This window comes from Antechinus flavipes, chromosome 4, assembly GCF_016432865.1.
Source record: "Antechinus flavipes isolate AdamAnt ecotype Samford, QLD, Australia chromosome 4, AdamAnt_v2, whole genome shotgun sequence".
Lineage (NCBI taxonomy): Eukaryota > Metazoa > Chordata > Mammalia > Dasyuromorphia > Dasyuridae > Antechinus > Antechinus flavipes.
In genome coordinates, this window is record NC_067401.1 from 133,443,015 (window position 1) to 133,468,513 (window position 25,499).

General features: G+C 40.6%; 2 protein-coding genes across 2 annotated transcripts in view; one reads left to right on the top strand and one right to left on the bottom strand.

Moving 5' to 3' along the window:
* Window positions 1-1,484, top strand: part of TNS4 (tensin 4) — a 29,103-nt gene extending 27,619 nt beyond the window's left edge. Inside the window, exon 13 of the mRNA XM_051994548.1 lies at window positions 176-1,484. Coding sequence (XP_051850508.1) covers window positions 176-317 — 142 coding nt within the window. The 3' untranslated portion in view covers window positions 318-1,484. The remainder of the gene's footprint in view (window positions 1-175) is intronic.
* Window positions 1-25,499, bottom strand: part of IGFBP4 (insulin like growth factor binding protein 4) — a 211,781-nt gene that overhangs the window by 143,491 nt on the left and 42,791 nt on the right. The gene's annotated exons all lie outside the window — the stretch shown is intronic.

A 25,499-nucleotide genomic window follows, 5' to 3' on the forward strand; every position in this document is an offset into this window, starting at 1 on the left:
ATGAGGAAGTACTGAAGAGTGTGTCTGTGTGTGTGTGTGTGTGTGTGTGTGTGTGTGCGCGGTGGGGAGGGGGTCAGAGAAGGGGGTAGTGAGTTAAGGAAATCCAGTCTTATCCCAGGTTGGAGAATCTTCAAACCCTGGGCCTTATTCAAGCTGCCTTTCTCTTTCTCTTAAGGATTTTTGGCTTTATTGCCAAGAGTTTGACAGACCCTGCAGAAAATGTGTGTCATCTCTTTGCCGAATACGACGCTGTCCAGCCAGTCTCTCTGGTCATCGACCTCGTGGCTACCCTGCTTCTGGATATGGAGAGAACATAGCTGCAAGAGGAGGAGCAGAGGGCACCTGGCCCATCGCTCCCCCAGAGTGGCGATCCCTTGCCCATTGCTGCCTGAGGGAGGAGAGAGCCAAGGCCCTACTTTTTGACCAGCCCTAGAAGGACCCAGGTTGCCATCTCCATGGAAACCTGGGAAGAGACTGATAGACCTAATTCTAGAGCTAAAACTTCCACATATTGACAAAACTGTCCTGAGCTCTTCTGTAGAGCAGAGACTCAAGTATTATGTTCTTAGTCCCTCAGAGAGCTTCAAGGAGTGAAGCCCCAGATAGGTATATGTTCAATGATGAGACAACGGGATTCCAGACTGACTTCACTCATCACCAGCATAATACAAGGTTTCAGAACCTCAGAGTGAGTTCCAGCCAACGCTAGTCTTGAAGGCTATTTACACCAGCTCCCTCCCCCAGCCCCTCGAACTAGCACTATAGCCATTATCACCCTCACTGGCTTCTAAGGAAACCTGAAAGCCACAATCGGAACATCTGGTCCAGGGATTCTTAACCTGGGATCAGTGGACTTGTGTTTTAATAATATTTTGATAACTATTTGAGTAGAACTGATTTCCTTTGTAATCCTATGTATTTTATATTTTTGCCCTTTTTTGCCTTTAAAATATTAAGCTGAGAAGGGGATCATAAGCTTCACCAGACTGCAAGGGAGCAATGAAAAAGTTCAGAACCTCCTGATCTAGTTCAACTCCCTCATTTTATAGATGAAGAAATAGAGATCCAGAGAAGTTTTTTTTCTCAGGCTTTCTGGTCAGACTTTAAAAAAAAAAAAAAAAAGAGGAGGAGGAGGAGAAGGGGAGGGAACAGAATGTAAAGAAATACTGAAAATGGTCACAGGTGTAACTACTGAGACCTAAGGAATCTGACCACTACTTATGGACTTCTCTGTTTTGCTTGCTGCTGATTGGTGCATTCAAAAATATCTGGGATCTGCCTACCCTGGATTGGTGCATTTGGAAAGAATTGCATAAACTCTAGCATATGAGCATGGCTCAGGTCTGTCTGCAGTTCTGACAGGGCTGCATCTCACGTGTCATGGAACATGTCCCAAATCAGGACAAACGGGCCCTGACGGGCTGTCACTAGTCAACATGTGTGCCTTTATTTTTACAACAATAAAGTATAACTAGTTTAAGGTCCCAGTGAGCATGAGCTGTATTTCCCGTCCTTGAAACAAAAACAGACCCTAATAGCTTCTCTCTCCCATGCTGCTTTTCGTTTTTCTGGGAGAAAGTATCGGACAAATAACTTCACAGAGGCACCTTCTTTAGAGGAACGCGGGGGTTTTTAACTTGGGGTCCATCATCTTTAGGGAGTTCCCCCACTTTTACCATTCACTATTTAAGTCACTCTCTCGACCTCTGTTTCTCCAGCTGGAATATGATGGGATTAGACGACCTATAATTCTCATCTCCGATTCTTTGCCCGCATGTGCCTTAAGTTAATTTTCCCTCTGCCCTCAGAACAAAGGATCAAGCCCGTTTCGCGGCCCCAGCCAGCAGCATCGACCACACGGGGGTAGCAGAGAGTGGAGAATCAGAACACGGCATTGGAGAAAGACCCCATCCCAGGGAAGCAGCTCCTAGAAAGGGGAAGGGGAGAGCAGGGAGGGCTCGTCTGAGAAGGTGGAAAGATTCGTTTAAGGTGCAGGCTCTAGGGAGACCATGGTCTGAAGTCAGACGGGATGTTCACAAGCTCCTGGGAAGGGGAGGAACAGGAGACCCTGAGCAGTTTGGTTGGAAGGAGACAGTCCTGGCGGGGGAGGGAGAGGGCTCTGCAAGAAGGATCACATTTGTTCTAGAAGTAACAAGTGACTGGCCTCTAATGAGAGCCAGCTGGCAGCTGTGGCCAGAAGCACATCATTAACCTTGGCCAAGGGCTTGGTCTGACGGAGGTTACAGTTTCAATCTGGGAAACCAGGTTCAGCTGGAACAGGCTGGGGGTGATGGGCACAGGCAGGCGTAGAACTGCCCAGCCAGAGCCACCTCCCCACGCAGCCCCTGCGAGCAGCCCCCTGCTGCTTCCCTGTGCCCCAGAGGGGTCCATGAAATCCCCACGGGGCAGAGATGGAAGGCTGACGATAGGATCTGAACTCTCATTTTACAGATGAGAAAACTGAAGCCCGTTTCACCCACCACCACAGCAAGCCTTTCTCTGTCGCTTCTATCTGTGTCTGCCTGTCTGTCTCTTCCATTCTCTCTTCTTTCTTTCTTTTACTCCTCTCTCTTTTCTCCTTAATCACTTAATTTCTCTTTTTTAATCTCTTTTCCCCTTTCATTGTTTTCCTCTTCATCTTTTTTCTTCCTTCTCAATCTTTTCCAGTCTTTTTTTCTATCCCTTTGTTTTTATCCATCTCCCTCCATCTGTCTCTGTCTCTGTCTCTGTCTCTCCATCTGTGTGTCTCTCTGTCTCTCCCTCGGTCTCTCTCTATTTGTCTCTGCATCTGTCTCTTTTTGTCTGTCTGTCTCTCCTTTCTTTCTCTCCTTATTACTTGTGTGACCTTGGGTAATCAATCCATCAATCTACAAGCATTTATTAACCATTAACTATATACTAAATCTTGGGAATATAAAGATAAAAGTGAAACAGTCCCTGCTTTCAAGGATCTTACTTTCTAATGGGGAAAGACAATACATAATAGGACACTGGAAAGAAAAGGGAAAGGTATCTATCTGCTGGAGGCATGGAAAGGAGATTGTGACCTCATTCCAAGCCAAAGGGAAAGTAATATGCTATTAGGCTGAAATCATGAATTGAGCTTGGGTTAGGAAAGGTTTTAAAAACCAAACAGAAGACTTTACATTTGATCCTCAAGGCAATTAGGGAGGCACTGGAGTTTGAGTTGGAGAGTGCCATTGTCATAGCTTCCAGCCCTTAAGGAAAATCACTTTGATAACTGGAAGACAGAACTTAGTGGGAAAAGATTGAGGGAGGGAAACCAATTGGAAAGTGGAAGGAAGAAAGGAAGGAAGAAAGGGAGGGAGGAAGGAAAGAAGGAAGGAAGGAAGGAAGGAAGGAAGGAAGGAAGGAAGGAAGGAAGGAAGGAAGGAAGGAAGGAAGGAAGAAAGGAAGGAAGGAAGGAAGGAAGGAAGGAAGGAAGGAAGGAAAAAGGAAGGAAGGGAGAAAGGAAGGAAGGAGGGAGGGAGGAAAGAAGGAAGGAGGGGAGGGGAGGAGGGAGAAAGGAAAGAGAGGGAGGAAGGAAGAAAGAAAGAAAGAAAGAAAGAGAGGAAGGAAGGAAGGAAGGAAGGAAGAAAGAAAGAAAGAAAGAAAGAAAGAAAGAAAGAAAGAAAGAAAGAAAGAAAGAAAGAAAGAAAGAAAGAGAGAGAGAAAGGAAGGAAGGAAGGAAGGAAGGAAGAAAGAAAGAAAGAAAGAAAGAGAGGAAGGAAGGAAGGAAGGAAGGAAGGAAGGAAGGAAGGAAGGAAGAAAGGAAGAAAGGAAGGAAGGAAAGAAGGAAGGAAGGAAGGGAGGAAGGGAGGGAGGAAGGAAAAAGAAAGAAAGAAAGAAGGAAGGAAAGAAGGAAGGGAGGGAGGGAGGGAGGGAAGAAGGGAGGGAGGAAGGAAGGGAGGAAGGAAAGAAGGAAGGAAGGGAGGAAGGATGGAGGGAGAAAGGAAGGGAGGGAGAAAGGGAAGGGAGGGAGGGAAGGAAGGAGGGAGAGAGAAAGGAAGGAAGGAGGGAAGGAAGGAGGGAGGGAAAAAGGGAGGGAAGGGAAGATTTTGGGGAAAATGATGAGTTTTGTTTTGGATCTGCTGAATTTGAGATGCCTACAGAGACATCTGATATAAAATATCTATTAGGCAATTGTTTATGCAGTTCTGGAGCTCAGGAGAGAGATTAGGAATAGATGTGTGGATGATCATGTTGGGACTAGAAGTCCTACAAATGATAATTACATCCAGGACAACTGAATAAGTCAACAAATAAAAGATTATAAAAAGAGAAAATAAGGGGTCCAGGACTTCTGTGGGCCTTACTTCCCTCATGTGTAAAGTAAGGAGTTTCGACCAAATGATCTCAAAAGTCTCTGCCAGCCTCTAAACCCATGATCCTAGGTCATCAGTAACAGAATGGGTTAAAGTCATCCAATCAAAAAGAAAAATGCAATCATAGACTGTTAGCAATGGAAGGGTCCTTCAAGTTCATCTGATCTAATCTCCTTATTGTACAGAGAGAAAAGACAGATTCAGAGAAGCCAAATGAATTGTTCAGAATCACACACACACACACAGCTAGGAATGAGAATGAAGACTAAAACTCATGGTGTACAGGGATAACAATCCTAATCTTGCAATCATAGAACTTGAGTTTGAATCTTGGCTCTCCTACTTATTACTTGATTGACCTCATCTGTAAATTAAGGGATTTGGACAAGATAACTTCTTTGGTCTGTTCCAACTCTACATCAATGATCCTATGTTCTTCCCAGTACAACATGCTGATTGATTGTGACTCAGCTCAGACCTTCCCATTGCCCAAACCTCCCTGCTTCTAATCCTTACTTGGGTGGCTCAGATTAGGCCAGGCCAATATAGAAAATATGTTGTTGGCGTCCACTTGGATCTATCTGACATGGCCCCCCTCCTCACCAAGACTGGGTGGGGCTGCCTGGGCAGGGTCACATCACACCGGGATACTATAACAAAGCTCCAGGATTGGTACCCAGACAATGAGAAGACAAGAGTCAATGGAGTCATCACAACCCTTTGTGACCAACCTAAGACATATAGGAGGTGGCCTAGGGATCAAGAGAGAGAGCCAAGACATGTAGCAGTCCTAGAAAAATCAGTCTTGGGCCCGAAAAGACCCAAAGTCAGCGCTCCCTACTGCTACATTAGCCCTGGGGATGCCCAAGTAGCTGGGAATGGCGCAGTGGGAAGAACATTGGAATCTGAGGACCTCAGTTCCAATCTCAGCTCTATCACCTAGTATCTGAATGACTCAGAACAAGTCACTTAAACTCTCTGTGTCTCCTTTCCCTTATTTATTAAATTAGAGTCTAAGCATTAAGGAAACTCCCAGTTTTAAGTCTATGATCCTGTGAGCCTTGCCTAGAAGACAATGTGGTAAAGTGGGAGGAACACCGAGTTTGGAGTCTGTCACCTAATCCTCATGGAAATGTGACACTAGCAAATTATTTAATTTCTATGGGACCTCACTTCTAACATGAGGAAATTGGACCTGAAAACCTTGACAGTCGGTTCCAGTTATAAATCTATGTTCCGATACCTGGACAATATTCCAATATTACCCCTCAAAACACACAGAACCATGGGATTAACTAGTTAGTGGGAATGGAAAATATCCTCAAAACATCCCGACTTCTGGCCTTTCTGTAATTTCCCTGTGGTTCCCTGGCTATGCAGAAGAGAGGAACTGCCCTTTCCCCAGCAATTTTATACCTTTGGCCATAACAGTTCTATAAGGACGGGGTCAGCAGAGGTGAGAGGTCTTAACAGAGAAAGAAACAGAAAAGGGAGATCTACCTTCTTCAACTTAGAATAACTAATGTGTATTTAGCATTTTGAGGTTTACATGTGATTTTCTCACTTAATCCTCATAACAACTCTGTGAGGAAGATTTTACTATTATTTCAAGTTATAGATGAAAAAATAAGTTTAGGAAGGTTAAGAGATTTGACCAGGCTCCCACAGCAAGTACATGCCTGCGGCAAATTTGAATTGTGGGCTCTATAACCCCCTGGTCTAGCACACTATTCACCTAAATACCAACCTAAAACACCTCCCTGGGGATCAAATTCCCCATTTGCAGACAAGTCTTGGTTAGACAAGATCATCTCTAAAGTAGATCCTTTCCATCTCCAAATCCCATGCTTCCTGCAACAAAATTCCCCATCCTCCATTCTAGGATAAAGGAAGAGACAATTTTGCCCGGAGGCTAAAGAATAATCAAGTTCACCTGTGGCTTCCCTGGGACACGTGACCCCCCAGCAGAAGCTTTTTTTTTTTTTTTTTTTTTTTTTTCTGAAGGCAGTTGGGGTCACATAGCCAGTAAGTGCCTATGGGTGGATTTGAATTCAAGTCCTCCTGGCTCCAGAGCTGGTACTCTATCCACTTCAACAACTAATGGGTCCTAGAATTCTTTTAAAGGAATATACAGCTTTCCTTGTTCTTGGGGCCTCAGTTTCCTCATCTGCAAAATGGGGAGAAGGTGGACTCAGTGACTTCTAAGGTCCCTTTCCTGTGATTCTAAGATCCCTCTTCTTCCCAGTGGGAGCCATTCCAAGGCTAATAAAGGTCTCCATTCTTCTGCGTGTTCAGATCTCTCTGGTACACACACAGACTATACACTGTCCTTCCCCCACCCCCATCATCCTTCTCTGCCATTTTTCAGTCCAGAGCTACTGCCAAAAATGCCTCTAGGCCTAAATCCACACGAAGCAGCAAGCCACCCTGGTTAATCTTTCCTCCAAGAAGGAAGAGTTGGAGAGAAAGTAAGCTAAGTTTTTGCTAAAGAGCAAAGCAGTCTGCCCAGAGTAGAAACAAGTTCCCAGCTCCAGAGTGTCCTTGACCCCCAGATGGAGAAGAAATTTAGGACCTTTAATGAAGAAGGAGCTTAACTGCCCTAATTCAGATGGCTCCAGAAGGAAGATTTTTTTCCTGTTCCCGTTTAGCTCTGAACCCTACCCCCATTCCTACACATACACACACACACACACACACACACACACACACACACACACACACATACACACACACACACTCTTTTCCTTTCTCTTGCCATCTACTCCTATTCTCTCTCCCTGTTCCTCCTTCCTCCTCCATTTCTTTTCCCATCATCTCTCCTGGATTCTCTCTCCCTCTCCATCTCTCCTCTCTTCTCTCTTTTCCTGATCAAATCACTCCCATCCTTTGATCCCATTATCCTCAGGAGGGTGAGATTGGAACTGACTAGAAAAAAGGCCATAGGATCCCTACATTACATCCTAGAATGAAGACCATTGACTTCAAATGAGACCCTAGAAGCTATCTGGTCCAATTCTCTTATTTCAGATAGAGAAACCCCAAGAAAGTAAGACTTGCCCAACATTACACAAGTAGCATATGGCAAAGTCAGAATCTGAATTCAGGTTTTTAGATCTGAAACATCACAATCACTCATTCACAGGATTATAGATTGAAAGCTTGAAGGAGTGGGGGATTGGGGAGGAGGGTCTTAAAAGCCAATCTAGTCCAATCCTCTCATTTGACAGAGTTGAATCTAGGTCTCAAAGTTCAACACACTATACACAGTGTCACATATAACCCGGGGGTACTGTCCACCTCAAGACACTTTCAGCCCATAGTTACCTTCTGCTAACGTGGATCAGTTGCTCCACTGTTGCTTTGGCTCTCACAACTGACCCAGATGACCTGCCAGTGATCAACTCTTGGTTCCCTTGTCGCTGAGGGCTTGGTCCTGGAGCAAAAGATGGAAAGGATTTTCCAAACCAAGGGGCCCGGGGTCAAGCTCCCACAACCAGATGAATCTGAATTTTGTGCTAATGAATAAATATAGGGACAAGTGTTTGAGGGAGCATGAGGATGAGGGACTGGGGGTGACAAGAAACTCCAAGGGTCCAGTATAGAAGATAAAGTTTGGCGTTCTTCCAGCCTTGAATTCTGGGGCAGGAGATATCTGCTGCAGGCTTTCTCTCTGACTTTTTCTGGCTGTGAGTAGACACTCCACTCTGGAGTCAGAAAGCCAGGAGAAGCTGAATCAGAGAAAGGGATTTTTTTTTTCTTTCTAGTCCAGGCCCCACCCTTTTTAAGGGTCAGGAGCTAGAAACCCCAAGGAGGAAGGCCCACCAAGTTCAATGTACCATCCCCCCGACCTGCCTTTGTCTCTTCTCTTCCCAAGCTAAACTTACAAGCCTTCCACCCCAGGCCCTGGCCTGACCCCCAATTCTATTACCCCACGTGCTCCCCTTCGCTTCCAACTGGCCTAAGACTTGTTTTGTAACTCAATTTGTTTTTTTTGGAAGGAGTCACAGTGGCTCATGTCTCTCTGGGCTAGTTCCAACCCAAAAGAGCCCAGGGCCAGCCAGAGCCGGACTTAGCAGAGAGATCAGCATGAGCAGCAGTGGCAGAGGATGCCGCTTGAGAGTCCAGGGCATAGGGCATTTCATTTCAAGAATCTTAATCTTGCTGAGGGCAGGGACCAAATACTTTCAAATTTTGTACTTCCCCAGTGCATTGCTTCATAAGTGTTTGCTGTATTCTATTTATCCCTTCAAGCCCCAGTGCATTGCTTCATAAATATTTGTTGTATTCTATTTATTCCTTCAAGATGTAACCAGGAAAGAGCTGGTCAGTTTTGAGGTCAGGAAGACCTGAATTCAAGTTTTAAGCCTGGCAAGTAATATTACCTCTAAGTGGTCCCATTAACTCAGATTATAAATTACTTTAGACAACAAATTTATGAGGTACTAATGGATACCAGCATTGGTGGAGGACAATTTCATAGTAGGAGTTCTGCGCATTGATGAAATCAGAAATCCAGACCACTCTCCTCCCGCCACAAAAAAAAAAAAAAAAAAAAAACTTTCCTTCATTGTAAATTTCTAAATTGTAAGTACTGATAATTAGAGGAGTAAGGAACAGATGGAAGTCAAGGTTGTCAGTAGTATCCTGGAAGAAATAAATTCTCTTTCACCTTTCCTCTTCATCAGTTTAGATTCAAAGAACTGGCAGCTCTTAAGATAAAGACCGTTTCTAATCCTCTCTCTGCCCATCCTCAATTGAAAGACCTGACTCCATTGTATTTATATATTTATATATATGAACTTATAAATGGATATGTATTTATAAGTGGATATTAGTAATCATGGGGATTTTACACCAAGAGATGATCTTATCTATCTCCTACCTGCAAGTGGACAATTTCTCTCTATAAAGGTAGATAGATAAAGCATTTATTGAGATAAAGCATTTAGTGTGTACCAGGCATTGAGTTTAATAAGTATTTGGCAAAGAGAATTGAGTCCAATTTAGATGAAGGTTCATGCTACCAGAGAGAGAGAAAGAAGTCGTTGTCTTGGCCACCCTCTCTGCAGACCTCTGCCAGCCTGCCCGCTGCCAGAGCAGAGCTCTTGCCAGGCCTGGCTTAGGCACCCCACTTCCTAGAAGGCACGGTTGGCCTGCAGGTGCCTTAGAATTGGCTCCCCTCCAGACTGGAAGAGCTGGGTTCCTGAATGGGGAGGGTGATCAAGGAGAAGACAGGGTCTTCCAACCCTCGGTACCCACTGAACTGCTGAGTTAGAAACCTTTCTCAGGGAATGGGATCAGGGGGTAGTGGGGGAAAAGTAATCTTTCCTTAAGAATGGCTGAAGGCTACCGGTCTGCTAAGGTAGAATTGTCTGTCCTATACCCAGTAGATTGGTTAAAATCATAAATGCCCTTCAATAGGGGAATGGCCAAACAAGATGCAGTATATAATTGTGATGGAATACTCCTGCATTATAAGAAGTGATGAGCTTGATGATCTTAGAAAAACATGGAAAGACTTAAAGGAAATAATGAAGACTGAAATGAGCAGAACCAAGAGAATATTGTACATAGGAACAGAAATATTGTCTATTGATTAGTGACTAATTAAAAATGAGTGTCATACTCAAACCAATTTACAAAGGATCTATATGAAGGAAGATGCTATTTGCTTCCAGAAAAAAAAAACTGATAAATTGAAACATGTATAGAATGGCAATATATTTATTTATATGTATGTACATATACATATACACATATGTATGTGTGTATGTGTGTTCGACTGTAGCCTCTCTAAGGTGGAGTGGAGGAGGAAGGGAGAAAGAAAAAAAAACTTAGAAGGAAGCACAGAAAAGCATTATTTTTTAAAACAATGTGTAGTGTTTATTGTGTAGTTTTTTCAAAAAAAGTAAAAAGTCTGAAATGGAAATTCACGGTTTTATATTAAATGCTCTGTGTTGTGCTGCATACATGGAAATGTGTGTGTTTGTTGTTGTCCTTTTTTGTATTTAAGTTGAAAATGAATAAAAAATGAAAAGATAGAATTGTCCAAGAGGACAGTAGTGTCTGTGACCTGGAAGCTTAGGAGGGGAATGCTTCTGTCTGCTCAATCAATCAATAAGTATTTATTAAATCTTTATGAAGTTCCAGGCACTATCCCTCAGGGAGCCTACATTCTATAGGAGGAGGCAATATGTACCTACCAAATGCTCAGAATATGTATGTATATGTTTGTGATAAAACAAATATAAGATAATTGGAGATGGAGAGGGACACACTAACATCTGAAGAAGAATGGTCTGGAGAAGCTTTGTGTACAAAAGTGTACTTGAGCTGGGGAGGAATTCTACAAGAAAGAGTGTGATGAGGGAGAGCATGGCAGCTATGGAGGACAGTCAGAGCAAAGGTGCTGAAGTGAGAGATGGAGTCCTGTGGGTAAGGAACAGTGGGGTTGACAATTTGACTACACATAGAATATGGGAAGGGTTATCACTGGGTGGATATCACTAAGTAGAACTCAGGATCTAATTAGGAAAACCTGGATTCCACCACAGCTTTAGACACTTACTTGCTGTGTGTCACTTAATACTATTTGCCTCAGTTTCCTCATCTGTCAAATGAACTGGGGAAGGAAATGGCAAACCACTCTAGTATCTTTGCCAAGAAAACCTCAAATAGGGTCATAAAAAGTTAAGATATGACTGAAAAACAAGTAATATAAAGTGAATCTGGAAGTACAGATTGCAGCCATGTTGGAAAGAACCAAAAATACCAGAAAGTAGAGGTCTATATTTTAATCCAAAAAGCAATAGGAAGCCACCAGAGTGTGAGGAGTAGGAATAATCTTTTCAGCCTTTCACTTAAGAAAAATTACTATGGAAGCTGAGTAAAGGATGGAATGGATGGATGGCTTGTGTGTCTTAAGGTAAAGCAGATCCCTATCCTGAATAGTAGAATGGTTATTCTTGGATTCAGAATTGGAAGAAATTTCCCAATTTTGTGTTGTATTCCTAACACTTACCATGAATATAGCACCCAGTTAATGCTCAATAAAGACTTTTTTAATGCATTATTTAGTCCTTCCTTTTTTATAGATAAGGAAACCAAAACCCAGAGAAATATGGTGATCATACCCACACTCGCACACCTTCTCAAAAACTGGGATTGAAATCAAGGTCCTCTAAATCTGATGTTTTATGTGCTAAACCAGTGATATCAAACTCAAATAGAAACAGGGGTCACTAAATCATAAACCCCATATTGACTTCGAAAACCACATGCTCACATTATCAATATTTTGTTTTATTTATTTTGTTAAATATTTCCCCAGTTCCATTTTTTTTATTTACAGAGCATATGCATGGGTAATTTTTCCAACATTTACCTTTGCAAAACCTTTTGTTCCAAATTTTCCCCTCCTTCCCCCACCCCCCCCCAAGCTGGCAGGTAATCCAATACATGTTAAATATGTTGAAATACATGTTAAATCCAATATATGTATACATATTTAAACAGTTATCTTGGTGCACAAGAAAAATCAGATCAAGAAGGAAGGAAAGAAAAACTGAGAAAGAAAACAAAATGCAAGCAAACAACAGAAAGAGTGAGAACATTATTATGTGTTCCACACTCTGTTCCCACAGTTCTCTCTCTGGGTGTAGATGGCTCTCTTCATCATTGAACAAGTGGAACTGGTTTGAAACCTCTCATTGTTGAAGAGAGCCACGTTCATCAGAATTGATCATTGTATGGTCTTGTTGTTGCTGTGTATAATGAATTCCTGGTTCTGCTTATTTCACTTAGCATCAGTTCGTGTAAGTCTCTCCAGGCCTCTCTGAAATCATCCTGCTGATCATTTCTTATAGAACAATAATATTCTATTACATTCATACACCATAACTTATTCAGCCATTCTCCAATTAATGAGCATCCACTCAGTTTCCAGTTTCTTGCCACTATAAAGAGGGTTGCCACAAACATTTTTGCACATGTGGGTCTCTTTCCATCTTTTAAGATCTCTTTGGGATAAGTCCATTTATTCCTAATGGAATGTCTACATATTGGACATCCAATAAATGGAAAAGTCCATTTATTCCTAGACTCCTTAGTGTTTTTATTAGGAATGGATGTTGGATTTTATCAAATGCTTTTTCTGCATCTATTGAGATAATCATATGGCTTTTGTTAATTTGGTTATTGATATAGTCAATTATGCTAATAGTTTTCCTAATATTGAACCAGCCCTGCATTCGTGGTATAAATCCTACTTGGTCGTGGTGTATTATCCTGGGGATGATTTTCTGTAATCTCTGTAATCCCAGTAGAAACCCTTCTGTTTCAAAGACTATACCCAGTTTGATAACTTTTTGACCATAATTCCAAACTGCTCTCCAGAATGGTTGGATCTGTTCACAGTTCCACCAACAATGTATCAGTGTCCCAGTTTTCTCACATCCCCTCCAACATTTGTCATTATCTTTTCCTGTCCTCTTAGCCAATCTGACAGGTGTTGTAGTGGTATCTCAGAGTTGTCTTGATTTGCATTTCTCTGATCAATAGTGATTTTTTCATGTGACTACAAATAGTTTCAGTTTCTTCACCTGAAAATTGATTGTTCATATCTTTTAACCATTTATCAATTGGATATTGGCTTGAATTATTATAAATTTGAGTCAATTCTCTATATATTTTAGAAATAAGGTCTTTATCAGATCCTTTGGATGTAAAAGTGTTTTCCCAGTTTATTGCTTCTCTTCTAATCTTGTCTGCATTAGTTTTGTTTGTACAAAACCTTTTTAACTTAATATAATGAAAATTATCTATTTTGTGATCAATAATGATTTCTACTTCTTCTTTGTTCACAAATTCCTTTCTCCTCCACAAATCTGAGAGGTAAACTATCTTATGTTCTTCTAATTTGTTTATATCATTCTTTATATCTAGATCATGAACCCATTTTGACCCAAATGGTTGAAATGTTGTTATTTGCTTGAATTTTGTTTTCTTTCTCAATTTTTCTTTCCTTCCTTCTTGATCTGATTTTTCTTGTGCAGCAAAATAACTATATAAATATGTATATATATATTGGATTTAACATGTATTCCAACATATTTAATATGTATTGGACTACCTGCCAGCTAGGGGAGGGTGTGGGGGAAGGAGGGGAAAATTTGGAACAAAAGGTTTTGCAGTTTGTATAAGGTGTAGGTCAATGCCTACTTTTTGCCATAGCAGTTTCCAATTTTCTCAGCAGTTTTTGTCAAATAGTGAATTCTTATCCCCAAAGCTGGAGTCTTTGAGTTTCTCAAACACCAGATTACTATAATCATTGACTATTTTGTTCTGTGAACTTAATCTATTCCACTGATCAACTTCTCTATTTCTTAGCCAGTCCTAAATGGTTTTGATGACCACTGCTTTATAATATAGTTTTAGATCTGGTATAGCTAGGCCACCTTCATTTGCTTTTCTCTTCATTAATTCCTTTGAAATTCTTGACCTTTTGTTCTTCCAGATGAATTTTGTTGCTATTTTTTCTAGGTCCATAAAATAGTTTCTTGGAAGTTTAATTGTTAAAGCACTAAATAAATAGATTAGTTTAGGGAATATTGTCATCTTTATTATATTCACTTGACCTATCCAAGAGCACTAGATATTTTTCCAACTGCTTAGAGTTGACCTTATTTAAATAGCTGCTTCTGACTGTTTTAAGGAAAAGTCCATTTATTCCTAGACTCTAATGTTTTTATTAGGAATGGGTGTTGGATTTTATCAAATGCTTTTTCTGCATCTATTGAGATAATCATATGGTTTTTGTTAATTTGGTTATTGATATCATCAATTATGCTAATAGTTTTCCTAATATTGAACCAGCCCTGCATTCCGGATATAAATCCTACGTGGTCATGGTATATTATCCTGGGGATGATTTTCTGTAATCTCTTTGCTAAGATTTTATTTAAGATTTTTGCATCAATATTCATTAGGGAGATTGGTCTATACTTTTCTTTCTCTGTTTTCATCCTATGTGGTTTAGGTATCAGTACCATGTCTGTGTCATAAAAGGAATTTGGTAGGACCCAGTTCCATTTTAATCTATTTTGTTCTTACTCATGAGTATTGTAGGCCATGTGTTTAACACTCTTGCATTTCACCTCTAGCTTTTTACAATTCTGACCCTGGGCCAATACTCTCCCCTCTAGCCCTTGTTCTTTTTTTTGCCTCTCCTTACTGGCCCCTCTTTTCCCCATCCCAGCTTTCTCCTTAGTGAGGGACAGATAGTGTTCTGGTGGCCTTGTTTTTATGGCCTTCATTGTGTGTGGCCTTGATTTCCTTCCCAGATCATAGTCAGGTTGTTGGAGCACTGGGGAAGGGGGAGGAGGGAAAAGGGAGAGGGGGAATATGGAGACAAAGAAAGGGAGGGAAGCAATTGTGGTGGTTTTGGAAAGAACAATGAATTCAGAGCCAGACTAGTTATTTAAAATCTCTGGGCCTGTTTGCTTCTTTATAAAGTGAAGGAAATGAATCAGATGACCTCCAAGATTCCTTACAGCTCTAAATCCTTGTCCATATGACCTATGATGCTAAGAAGGGATGACGTACACTATAATTCAGGAGCCTTGGGAAATCAGATGTTGTCTCAAAGCCTCCAAGCTAGCTGCTGCTCAGTGGAACCTGACTATAGTGGCCACTGCCTTTGCTTTGGGCTCAGTTGAAATCCTGGAATGTGATGCTCTGTACCTCTATAGAAAGAACCACAGCCCAAATGCTAAGAGCTGAAGAGATCTGGTCTTTGTGATTGTCCATCTCCCCAGCAAAATCCCACTCCATGAACCAGATTTTCAGGACCCACTGATGACTCTATTAAATACTACCTTGTACACCATTGCTGATGAGGAAATGAGGGGAGGAAAGAGAAAGTCCCCCCTTCTTCCCCTTGCTGTACTGTGCAAGAGGCAAAAGGGAAAAGAAGACTCTCCTCAGAGTTCACCTTGGATGGGGCAAGCTTGCTTTTTACCATCTCACCTAAACATGTGCTTAGTCAGTTGCCTTCATTCAATGTCTTACACTGATAATTCCATCAGGCCAAGTGAGGAACTTCATACTTTATTGTCAAGTTGTTTAGGTAGCAATGTTACCTTCTACTGTTCCATTATATTAGGTAAACCCTTCAATACCTGCTTTGAGCCTCTTTTTTACATAAGGAGTCTGAGAGATGCAGAAAGCCAGAACAATCAACAGAGAAAAAAAAGATTCAGACAGAGAACATAGTAGAGATCGACAAGATATAAGAAGACAGGATGAGGCAGAGACACAGGAACCCACAGAGAGAAGAACCAGAGGGCCAGTAGTATTGGGGTTGAGGCAAGGGAGAAACAGAAAAAATAGAAAGGAGAAAATAGCCGCAGACATTCATAAGATGAGGATGTAGTGACAGAAAGTAACCCATGAATTCCCTTATCTCTAGCTTTGATGAGGTCTTCCTGTGCAAGGTCACCTGCCTCACTTTCAGGAATACATACTTTGGTGCTTTTCCTTTTTTTCTCAGTTGTTAGGACATTTCATTCATTCATTGCAGGAGTTCTAAAGCTTTGTGTCATGGATCTCTTGGACAGTAGGGTAAAACCTATGGACCCCTTTTCAAAATAATATTTTTAAATGCATAAAATAAAATACTTGTGATTACCAAGGAAACCAATTATGCCAAAATACAATTTAAAAAAAAAAAAGGTTTTGTTTTTGTTTAAGAGCGCTCCAATTGAGGAACCAATCTATTCTGTAGGAGGTACTGGACTGGACAGTGTCTTACACAAGTGGACATAAAATGCCTACCACCCTGCTGCATCCCTACCCTCAGGAAGCTTAAAATCCAATAGATTCATGACAGTGAAGCCTCGGGTCTAGACTTCCTCCTGCCTCTTTTGTCTGGACCTGAGTAACAGAACCAGGGAGTACTGGTATAAAATATTCACAGCCCAGCCAAGTGCTTTAGTCCACAGCGACCCCTGGTGTCCCTACAGAACACTGCTTCCCTCTGTCCTGTCTCTTAGCTACAAGGTAAGGGTATGGGTATAAAAATAAGGATGGATATTGGTGTGAACAAATGGTCCTTTGTGTTCCGAGGAAAGTTTTTTTTGTTTGTTTTGCTTATGTATTTTCTTTTTTTATTATAGCTTTTTATTTATAAGATATATGCATAGGTAATTTTTCAGCATTGACAGTTGCAAAACCTTTTGTTCCAGTTTTTCCCCTCCTTCCCCCCATTCCCTCCCCCAGATGGCAAGTAGACCAATACATGTTAAATATGATAAAGTATATGTTAAATACAATATATGTATACATGTCCAAACAGTTATTTTGCTGTATAACAAGAATCGGACTCTGAAATAGTGTACAATTAGCCTGTGAAGGAAATCAAAAATGCAGGCAGACAAAAATAGAGGGATTGGGAATTCTATGTAGTGGTTCTTAGTCATCTCCCAGAGTTCTTTCGCTGGTTCAATTCATTCCTGCTCTGAGGAAAGTTTTTATGTCCATTGGAAAGGGTAGGTAAGGAGGTTAAAAGTTGGACCCCACTTGTCAAGAAGGATAGTTAGAACGTCTTCATTGCAGCAAACACCTGCCCTAGGTTCCTCTACAACTCAAAGAATATGTTTTCAAAAGTAGAAAAAATTTTACATTTTCTATTTCTTAGGTCCTAAGGACACACTGATAAATGTTTAATAACTGGCTCTCCCAGGGACAAAATGTACCCTCATGAAACTTTTAAATTTAATTTTCATGTTCTCTATTATTTTCTTAAGTCTAAACAATCTACAGAAAAATAAGTTAAGTTCATATTTGAAATATTTGATAGCTTCTGAGTTAAAATGTTCTTGCTGAGGATTTAACAATCAGCTCTCCTAAAAATAGAGCTGGCTACAACATACCTCTGAGTCTATCACAATTGGGTTCTCACCCCTGCTGTAGAGCTAACCTCAGGAAAACACACAGATACAATTTGTGCTTTGTTTCACATTAAGGTTACTCCATCCCATTTTCCCTATGGGGAAAGACTCCCATTACAATTTAGGTACTCTTAGGGATAGGGATTCAACCTGTAATTTCATCACTGTAGGGAAGGAGGAAAGATCGCTCACCTTCTCTGAAATCTTTACTTTCAAATAGCATTGAAATATTAAATATATTTCCAGGGATCCAAAGTGTTAGAGAGAGTATTTAAATTCAGGTCTTCCTTGATTTGAGATGAGCTCTCTATGTACTATTCCATGCTGTTTCTATATACATATTTACTCCATGAAAAAGAGGAGCATAAAACAGTATTCACACTCCTTCAAGAGACTGAGCATCGAGGTAACAGTCAGATATTTGCAACATATACTCTGTTCATGGCTTGAGTTCACACATCTATTTTTCCCCAAGGGAACTAGTCTAAATTCTACCATTCCTTATGCCCAAACCTTTGTCCCTTATAATCAGGAAAATCAAAATATTTTTATTAGGAAAGTACTCCTGAAAAAAATAATTTTGAAAAAGGAAAGCACTCCTGAACTAGGGAGCAATTTGTCAGAGAGAATCAGGGGGTGATGTTGGGAAGTTGTCCTAATTGTACCCAATCCAAGCAATCAATATTTCTGCCGAGAATCCCATAGTAGGTCCAGCATACCTAGTTTCCCCTTTAGCTGGTCTCATGGAAGTCATCCCTTCAAGAAGCCACAGCCTCTGAGAATCCTCAAACATACCTCCAAGATAGGGTTAGGGATTCTGTAATTATGCAATATAAACCCCTCTCAGCTATCTTAAGGCTGAAACTTCTCAAGGTGAAACTCTTTGCCATCATTTCCAGCAAGATCCCCAAGCCCTCACTGAATCTTTAGCAAATGAGACCATGCAGGATTCTGCCATGGCGGGGATTAGGAGGAGGATTATTTCCCCATGATGGTCATTGTCCCTTATAGCCCTCTATCAGTCCCAGACACAGCCAACATCAGAAATTCTCCTTAAGTAGCCCAATTTCAACCCCCAATCAATCAACAAGTATTTATAAAGCACTCACTATATGGCAGGCATCATACTAAGTGTTGGGGACACAAAGAAAGATAAAAAGCAGTCTCTGCTTTCAAGAAGCAAACTACCCACCCCATTCCCCCATTGTAGATGCAGTTGTACTCCTAAATCTTACCACGGCTCACCCTACCCTAATTTAATTGTGTTTGCCCCAGGAAGCAAAATATAAATACAGTCCTACGTAGGATGTGTGTGTGTGTGTGTGTATGTATATATATATATATACACAGCTTATCAATGACCAATAACTGGTGGCCCTAGTGTGATATAAGAATGAAAGCGTAGACAAGCAATCAGAAGAGGGAGTTGGAATCTTGAGCTTGATTGGGTTCTTGATTGAGTCATTGGTTTAGTGAGATGTAACATGAGTTTGAGGGGAGAAAAAAAAAAAACTATTGATTTGGAATGAGAGAAAGTAATTTCTATCATGAGCTCTGCTGCTTCCTGGCAAATAAGTGTGACTTCGGACAAATCACTAGACCTTAGTTTCCTTAATTGTCCAATGGGGGGAAAAGGCTCAGTTCCAAAATCCCTCCTAGCTTTAACATTCTGGGACTTTATGGCATGCTGCCAATAACTTGGCTATTGTCAAGGGCTTCTAGGAAGAATTCAGCTGTAGAATTTAATTCAAATCTATCATGTCTGCCACTCTTGGATCTCCTGCCCCTTTGTCTCATCATCACTCATGCCTTGCAAATTCCAACCCCAAATTACTCCCACCATCTGCCTTCTCAGTTCTTCACATTCAATAGACCAGAACTAGAGGAAGTCACCAAAGCAAACCTATACAAAATGATCTTATCTAGTCTCACCCAGACTCTCACTGTAGCCAAGCAATCCATTTGCTCCTCTCTAACTGATGCTCTAGTCTACTGCCCACAAAAGCTGTTGTAAAAGTTCTCTTCTCTCCTCAACTTTCACATACCACCCTATTTCCCCGACACCTCTCAGCTGAAGAACCCACATAACATTTTATTTTGAAATTAAAGGTCATACCCTTGAGCTTACTTTTATCTCCTTCTGTCTCAAAACTCCTACATATCATTCCCAATTCTAAGTCAGTCAACATGGAGATACCACAGTGACCCATTAGAACTCAGAATTTTGACCAATATAGGTCCTGGGGTTTCAAATATAGTAGCCAGTAACTTACCTTGGTCTAACCAGCTTCTTTGTTCCCAGCAAAGACAAATTTAGGGATGAAAATGGGCAGATTCAGTACAGACAGAAGAGCACCCAGAATAAATCCTTAGTTCTCCTCAGACTTAACTGAACCTTAGACTAAGGGGTTCTTAATCTGGAGTCTAAGAACATTGTTTTTAAATATTTTAATAATTCTATTTCAATAGGATTAGCTCCCTGTGTAATCCTATGTATTTTATTTTATGCATTTCAAAACATTTTTCTGAGAAGAGTTCTATAGGCTTAACCAGACTGCCAAAGGGGTCTAGGACACACAAAAAGGGGTCACAATCTCTTTTCAGTCCAATCTCCCAAACATCTTTTTCTGGATAGAGGAAGAAGTACCTTTCCAATAGAAGCAGTTAGATGATGCAGTGGATAGAGTGCTGGGTCTGAAATCAAGGCAGACATCGATCATAGATCTGAGTTCATATACTTACTGCTTTTATGATCCTGGACAAGTCACCTAAACTCCATCGGCTTACTGTCCTCAACTGTAAAATGGGATTAACAAGAGGACCCACATCCCAGGATTGTTGTTAGGATCAAATGAGGTGATATTTTTAAAGAGCTTAGCACACAGTACTTGGCACATAGTAGGTGCTTAGTAAATGCATGCTTCCTTACTTTCAATGCTTGCCTTTTTGGAGCAACAAACACAGCAGATCAGGCACAGGAGAAATGAAAAGCTAAATGGGAAAACACACACACACACACACATACACACACACACACACACACACACACACACACACACACATACACACACAATCACTGACAGCAGGCAGACCTAAAGAGAAATTCTCTCAGACTCACAGTGTTTCTTCATAGCCTCACAGCTATCATCATTTTCAATGACTGCTTTTCTCCCAGAGATCCAGTTACTGACCAGGTAGAAAAGCTAGCAAACATAGTATAACTTGAAAAAACTATTGATCAGTTGCAGCTGCCAGGAAAATTATTTGCAATATGGCTGTTGGGCATTTGGTAGACATGAATCATTCAATACTGTTTCCCTACAGTCACAGCTATCTGAGAGTTTCGTTACTGTGGATTCATTTGTGTGAGTTTTCAATGTCTCCCCACAGGCTCCTATCATTCTGATTCCATTGCCCACCTCAGACTTGCAACTCTGTAGATAGCTGGCAACAGTTATCAAGGATTGCTATTAGTAAAAAAGAAGAAAGTAGTAAGAACCTGTGTAAGGAAACAGTAAAAAAAATTTACTGTTTCCTTACACAGGTTCTTACTACTTTCTTGGCTAAGTTTACTTTTTTCTTGGCTAAAACATATTATCAAAGAATTAAGGATGAATGGATGGAGAGCAATGATCTTGCCTCCTTTGATTACCTTTTATTTTGACTCATATACATTTGTATGCTAAACGGAAAGCATCTTGAGGATGGCTAACTCTAGGTCAGGTAGTTGTCAGGAATCTGCCCAAGATCCGTACCCCGATACTTTGGTTCAAATCTAGCCTCAAATTTGGCACTATGAATATACCCCCAAGGTTTTGTCTAGACCCCATTTCCATTCTATTATTTCATTTGATCTTCAGTTGATCTTCGCTCCCACCCTGGCAGGCAGGTGCTATTAATAGTTAAATGCTAGCTACCATCATTATTATTTTTTTACCTAAGTAGTCATCTGAAAAATAAATGGCAAGATTGTCATGTCCAGGAACCATTTCTTCAGCCTACATCCCCAGCAGTCACCAACCACCACCAAAAGACCAGCATGGGGCAATGAAGCAATTTGCCCAATGGAAATGACACATTTAGTAAGGCTCAAGCTCATCTTGCTTCAATCCCCTCAACTACAGCCTATTTCTCAGCTGCAAATAATGATGGACATACCATCAATCTTTCTATCCCCCACAAGTGTTTCACCTCCCTAATCAAAAACCCTGAAATTCTTTCCTCCATCACTTCCTATTATTCCATCCCTATGCATGACTACTCCTAAACCTATTCTTCCTCAGATCTCACTATCCCTCAGCACTTTGTTTCTTTCTTTTTTTCCCTCGAGGCAATAGGGATTAAGTGACTTGCCCAGGGTCACACAGCTAGGAAGTATTAAGTGTCTGAGGCTGGATTTGAATTCAAATCCTTCTGACTTCAGGGCTGGTTCTCTATCCACTGGGCCACCTACCTGCCCCCCTCAGCACTTTCTTAGACCATCACCCTTGCTGTCATTTCACTTTCCTCTCTTCCCAGTCTTGACTCTATAACAATTTAATTCAACTCTATCATGTCTGCTACTCTCGGATCCCTTGCCTCTTTGTTCCATCATCATCCATAATGCAAACTCCAAACCCAAATTACTCCACCATCTGTCTCCTGGATTCTTTACATTCAGTGGACAAAAGCTAGAGGAAGTCACTAACGCAAATCATTACAAATTGATGTTACCCAGTTTTACCTGAGCCTCACTGCAACAAAATAATTCATTTACTCCTCCCTAATTGATACTCTATCCCACTGTCTTCAAAGGCTGTTCTACACATCATATTCTCTCCTCAACTCTTTCATGTCACTCTATTTCCCCCGGAATATATCAGCTGAGGAACTCATACTTTAAAAATAAAGGGCATACCCATATTCCTTCTTTCTGAAAACTCCTCAATATCATTTCCTATTCAATCCTCCTTACTCACTCCAACCTGTGATGATTAGATAAGCCTTCTCTTCACCAAGACCAATGCCTATATCAAAGAGTTCGCTTTTCGATAGGGAAGAGGGGAAAGATGGAAAGAATTTTTATTATTATAGCTTTTTATTTACAAGTTATATGCATGGGTAATTTTTCAGCATTGACAATTGCAAAACCCTTTGTTCCAATTTTTCCCCTCCTTCCCCCCAGCCTCTCCCCGAGATGGCAGGTTGACCAATACATGTTAAACATGTTAAAGCATAAGTTAAATACAATATATGTATACATGTCCATATAGTTATTTTGCTGTATAAAAAGAATCGGACTTTGAAATAGTGGACAATTAATCTGTAAAGGAGATCAAAAATGCAGGTGGACAAAAATAGAGGGATTGGGAATTCTATGTAGTGGCTCATAGTCATCTCCCAGAGTTCTTTCCTGGGTGTAGCTGCTTCAGTTCATTTCTGCTCTATTGGAACTGATTTGGTTCATCTCATTGCTGAAGAGGGCCATGTCCATCAGAATTGATTATCATATAGTATTGTTGTTGAAGTATATAATGATCTCCTGGTCCTGCTTATTTCACACAGCATCAGTTCATGTAAGTCTCTCCAGGCCTTTCTGAAATCATCCTGCTGGTCATTTCTTATCGAACAATAATATTCCATAATATTCATATATCACAATTTATTCAGCCATTCCCCAACTGATGGGCATCCACTCTGTTTCCAGTTTCTGGCCACTACAAAGAGGGCTGCCACAAACATTTTTGCACATACAGGTCCCTTTCCCTTCTTTAAGATCTCTTTGGGATATAAGCCCAGTAGTAACACTGCTGGATCAAAGGGTATGCACAGTTTGATAACTTTTTGAGCATAGTTCCAAATCGTTTGATGGAGAGAATTTAAAACTCAAAATTTGCCCCCAAAAAAGTTAAAATTGTTTTTACATTTAATTAGGAAAAGATAAAAAGAATGAGGGCTGAGAAAAGACCAGAAGATTTTGCCAAATCTCCTAGTCTTTTCTCAGCCCTCATTCTTCTTATCTTTTCTATAAATTTTTTAGTTAAGTAGACTCTCATCCTGGATAATCGTTCTTCTCCAGGTTTCTCTTTTCTTCCTGATCTTCCTCTTGTCTGACTGTTCTTCAGTCTCTTTTGCTGCATCATCATCTAACTCAGGCTTCTTAAATTTTTTCCAGTCAAGATTCCTTCTTACCCAAGAAATTTTTACATGACCCCAGGCATAAAGGTATGTAAAATAGACACAAAAATCAAACATTTATTGACAATAAACCATAATTTTGTGACTCCCACACTTGTAACTGATTGTGGAGTCAGAATCCATTGTTTAAAAAGCTAGGATCTAATTGATGCCATGAATATGTCCACTAGTATGTATTTAGTACCTACTATGAGTCAGGAACTATTTGTTTCTCCTGCCCCCAAAGTTCTGTCTTTGAACCCTTTCTCATTCTTTCTACAATCTCTTAGTGATCTTATCTGCTCATTTAATTATCATCTCTTCCCCTGTTTGTCTCGGTTTCCTCATTTGTAAAATGAGCTCAAGAAGGAAATGGCAAGCCACTTTAGTATCTTTGCCAAGAAAACCCCCAAATGGATCATGAAGAATCACACATACACACACACTACACACACACATACACACACAGATGACTGAATTATCATCTCTATGCAAATGACTCCCAGAATAGCTGCTTCTCCACAGCTATATAGAAGAAAAAGAGAGGAATGATTACTGAATGACAAGCTAAAAAACAGAAATAATTCTTCCTAAAGAGTAGAGATCTGCATTCTCTGAAAAAATAAGCAACTGTTTGTTTACCCAAGATTGTTGTTGAAGATCCATGGGTGCTATAAGATAAGAGATCATTTAAATAAGGGACAAATTACTGGTAACCATTGACTCTCCAAAAGGGACTACTGAGACAATTATTTGTCAACCCAATAACAATTTTTTTCTTTTTTTTCTTTTTTTTGCATTTATCCTTTTTTTAAAAATTTTATTTTATTTAATAATAACTTTATATTGACAGAATCCATGCCAGGGCAATTTTTTACAACATTATCCTTTGCACTCGCTTATGTTTTGATTTTTCCCCTCCCTCCCTCCACCCCCTCCCCAAGATGGTAAGCAGTCCTATATATGTTAGATATGTTGCAGTATATCCTAGATACAATATATATTTGCAGAACCGAACAGTTCTCTTGTTGCACTTGTTGTTGTTGGAGAATTGGATTCAGAAGGTAAAAACAACTCGGGAAGAAAATCAAAAATGCAAATAGTTCATATTCGTTTCCCAGTGTTCTTTCTTTGGATGTAGCTGTTTCTGTCCATCATTTATCCACTGAAACTCAGTTAGGTCTCTTTGTCAAAGAAATCCACTTCCATCAGAATACATCCTCATACAATATCTTTGTCGAAGTGTATAATGATCTCCTGGTTCTGCTCATTTCACTTAGCATCAGTTCATGTAAGTCTCTCCAAGCCTCTCTGTATTCATCCTGCTGGTCATTTCTTACAGAACAATAATATTCCTTAACATTCATATACCACAATTTACCCAACCATTCTCTAATTGATGGGCATCCGTTCATTTTCCAGCTTCTAGCCACTACAAACAGGGCTGCCACAAACATTTTGGCGCATATAGGTCCCTTTCCCTTTTTTAGTATCTCTTTGGGATATAAGCCCAGTAGTAGCACTGCTGGATCAAAGGGTATGTACATTTTGATAACTTTTGGGGCATAATTCCAGATTGTTCTCCAGAATGGTTGCAACCCAATAACAATTGGAAGGGGTATATGAGATGTTCAGGGAGGACTAGCACTTCTGGTGTGAAGGCTTGCTGGTCATTTTCAGGGCTGCCCATCCATCTTTGGTGTTCACCTGTCATCCAGCTCTCACCTATGACTCCAAGAAGCTGTTGTATGTGCAGCAGTCACAGAGCAGATGGGCTAAATCAGGATGAGGGTAACCAACAGGCCTCAAACCCAACTAGTTGGAGGATGGCTACCCTAAACATGTGAAGACTTTCCCCAGCAGAATGAGTCAATAAGAACAATTTGCTCCAATAGCCATGAAGGAAGCTGAATTGAACATTGTGGAGCATTTAGAGCTTGGTCAGACATGAAAGACACAGAGGTCATGAGCTGCATCTTGGGCCATTACCAGGAATACTGATTTTTGTCTGGCTACTGGATTTTGATGACTCTGGAGGAGAGTGAGACTGACAACTTCGTGCAATTCTGCA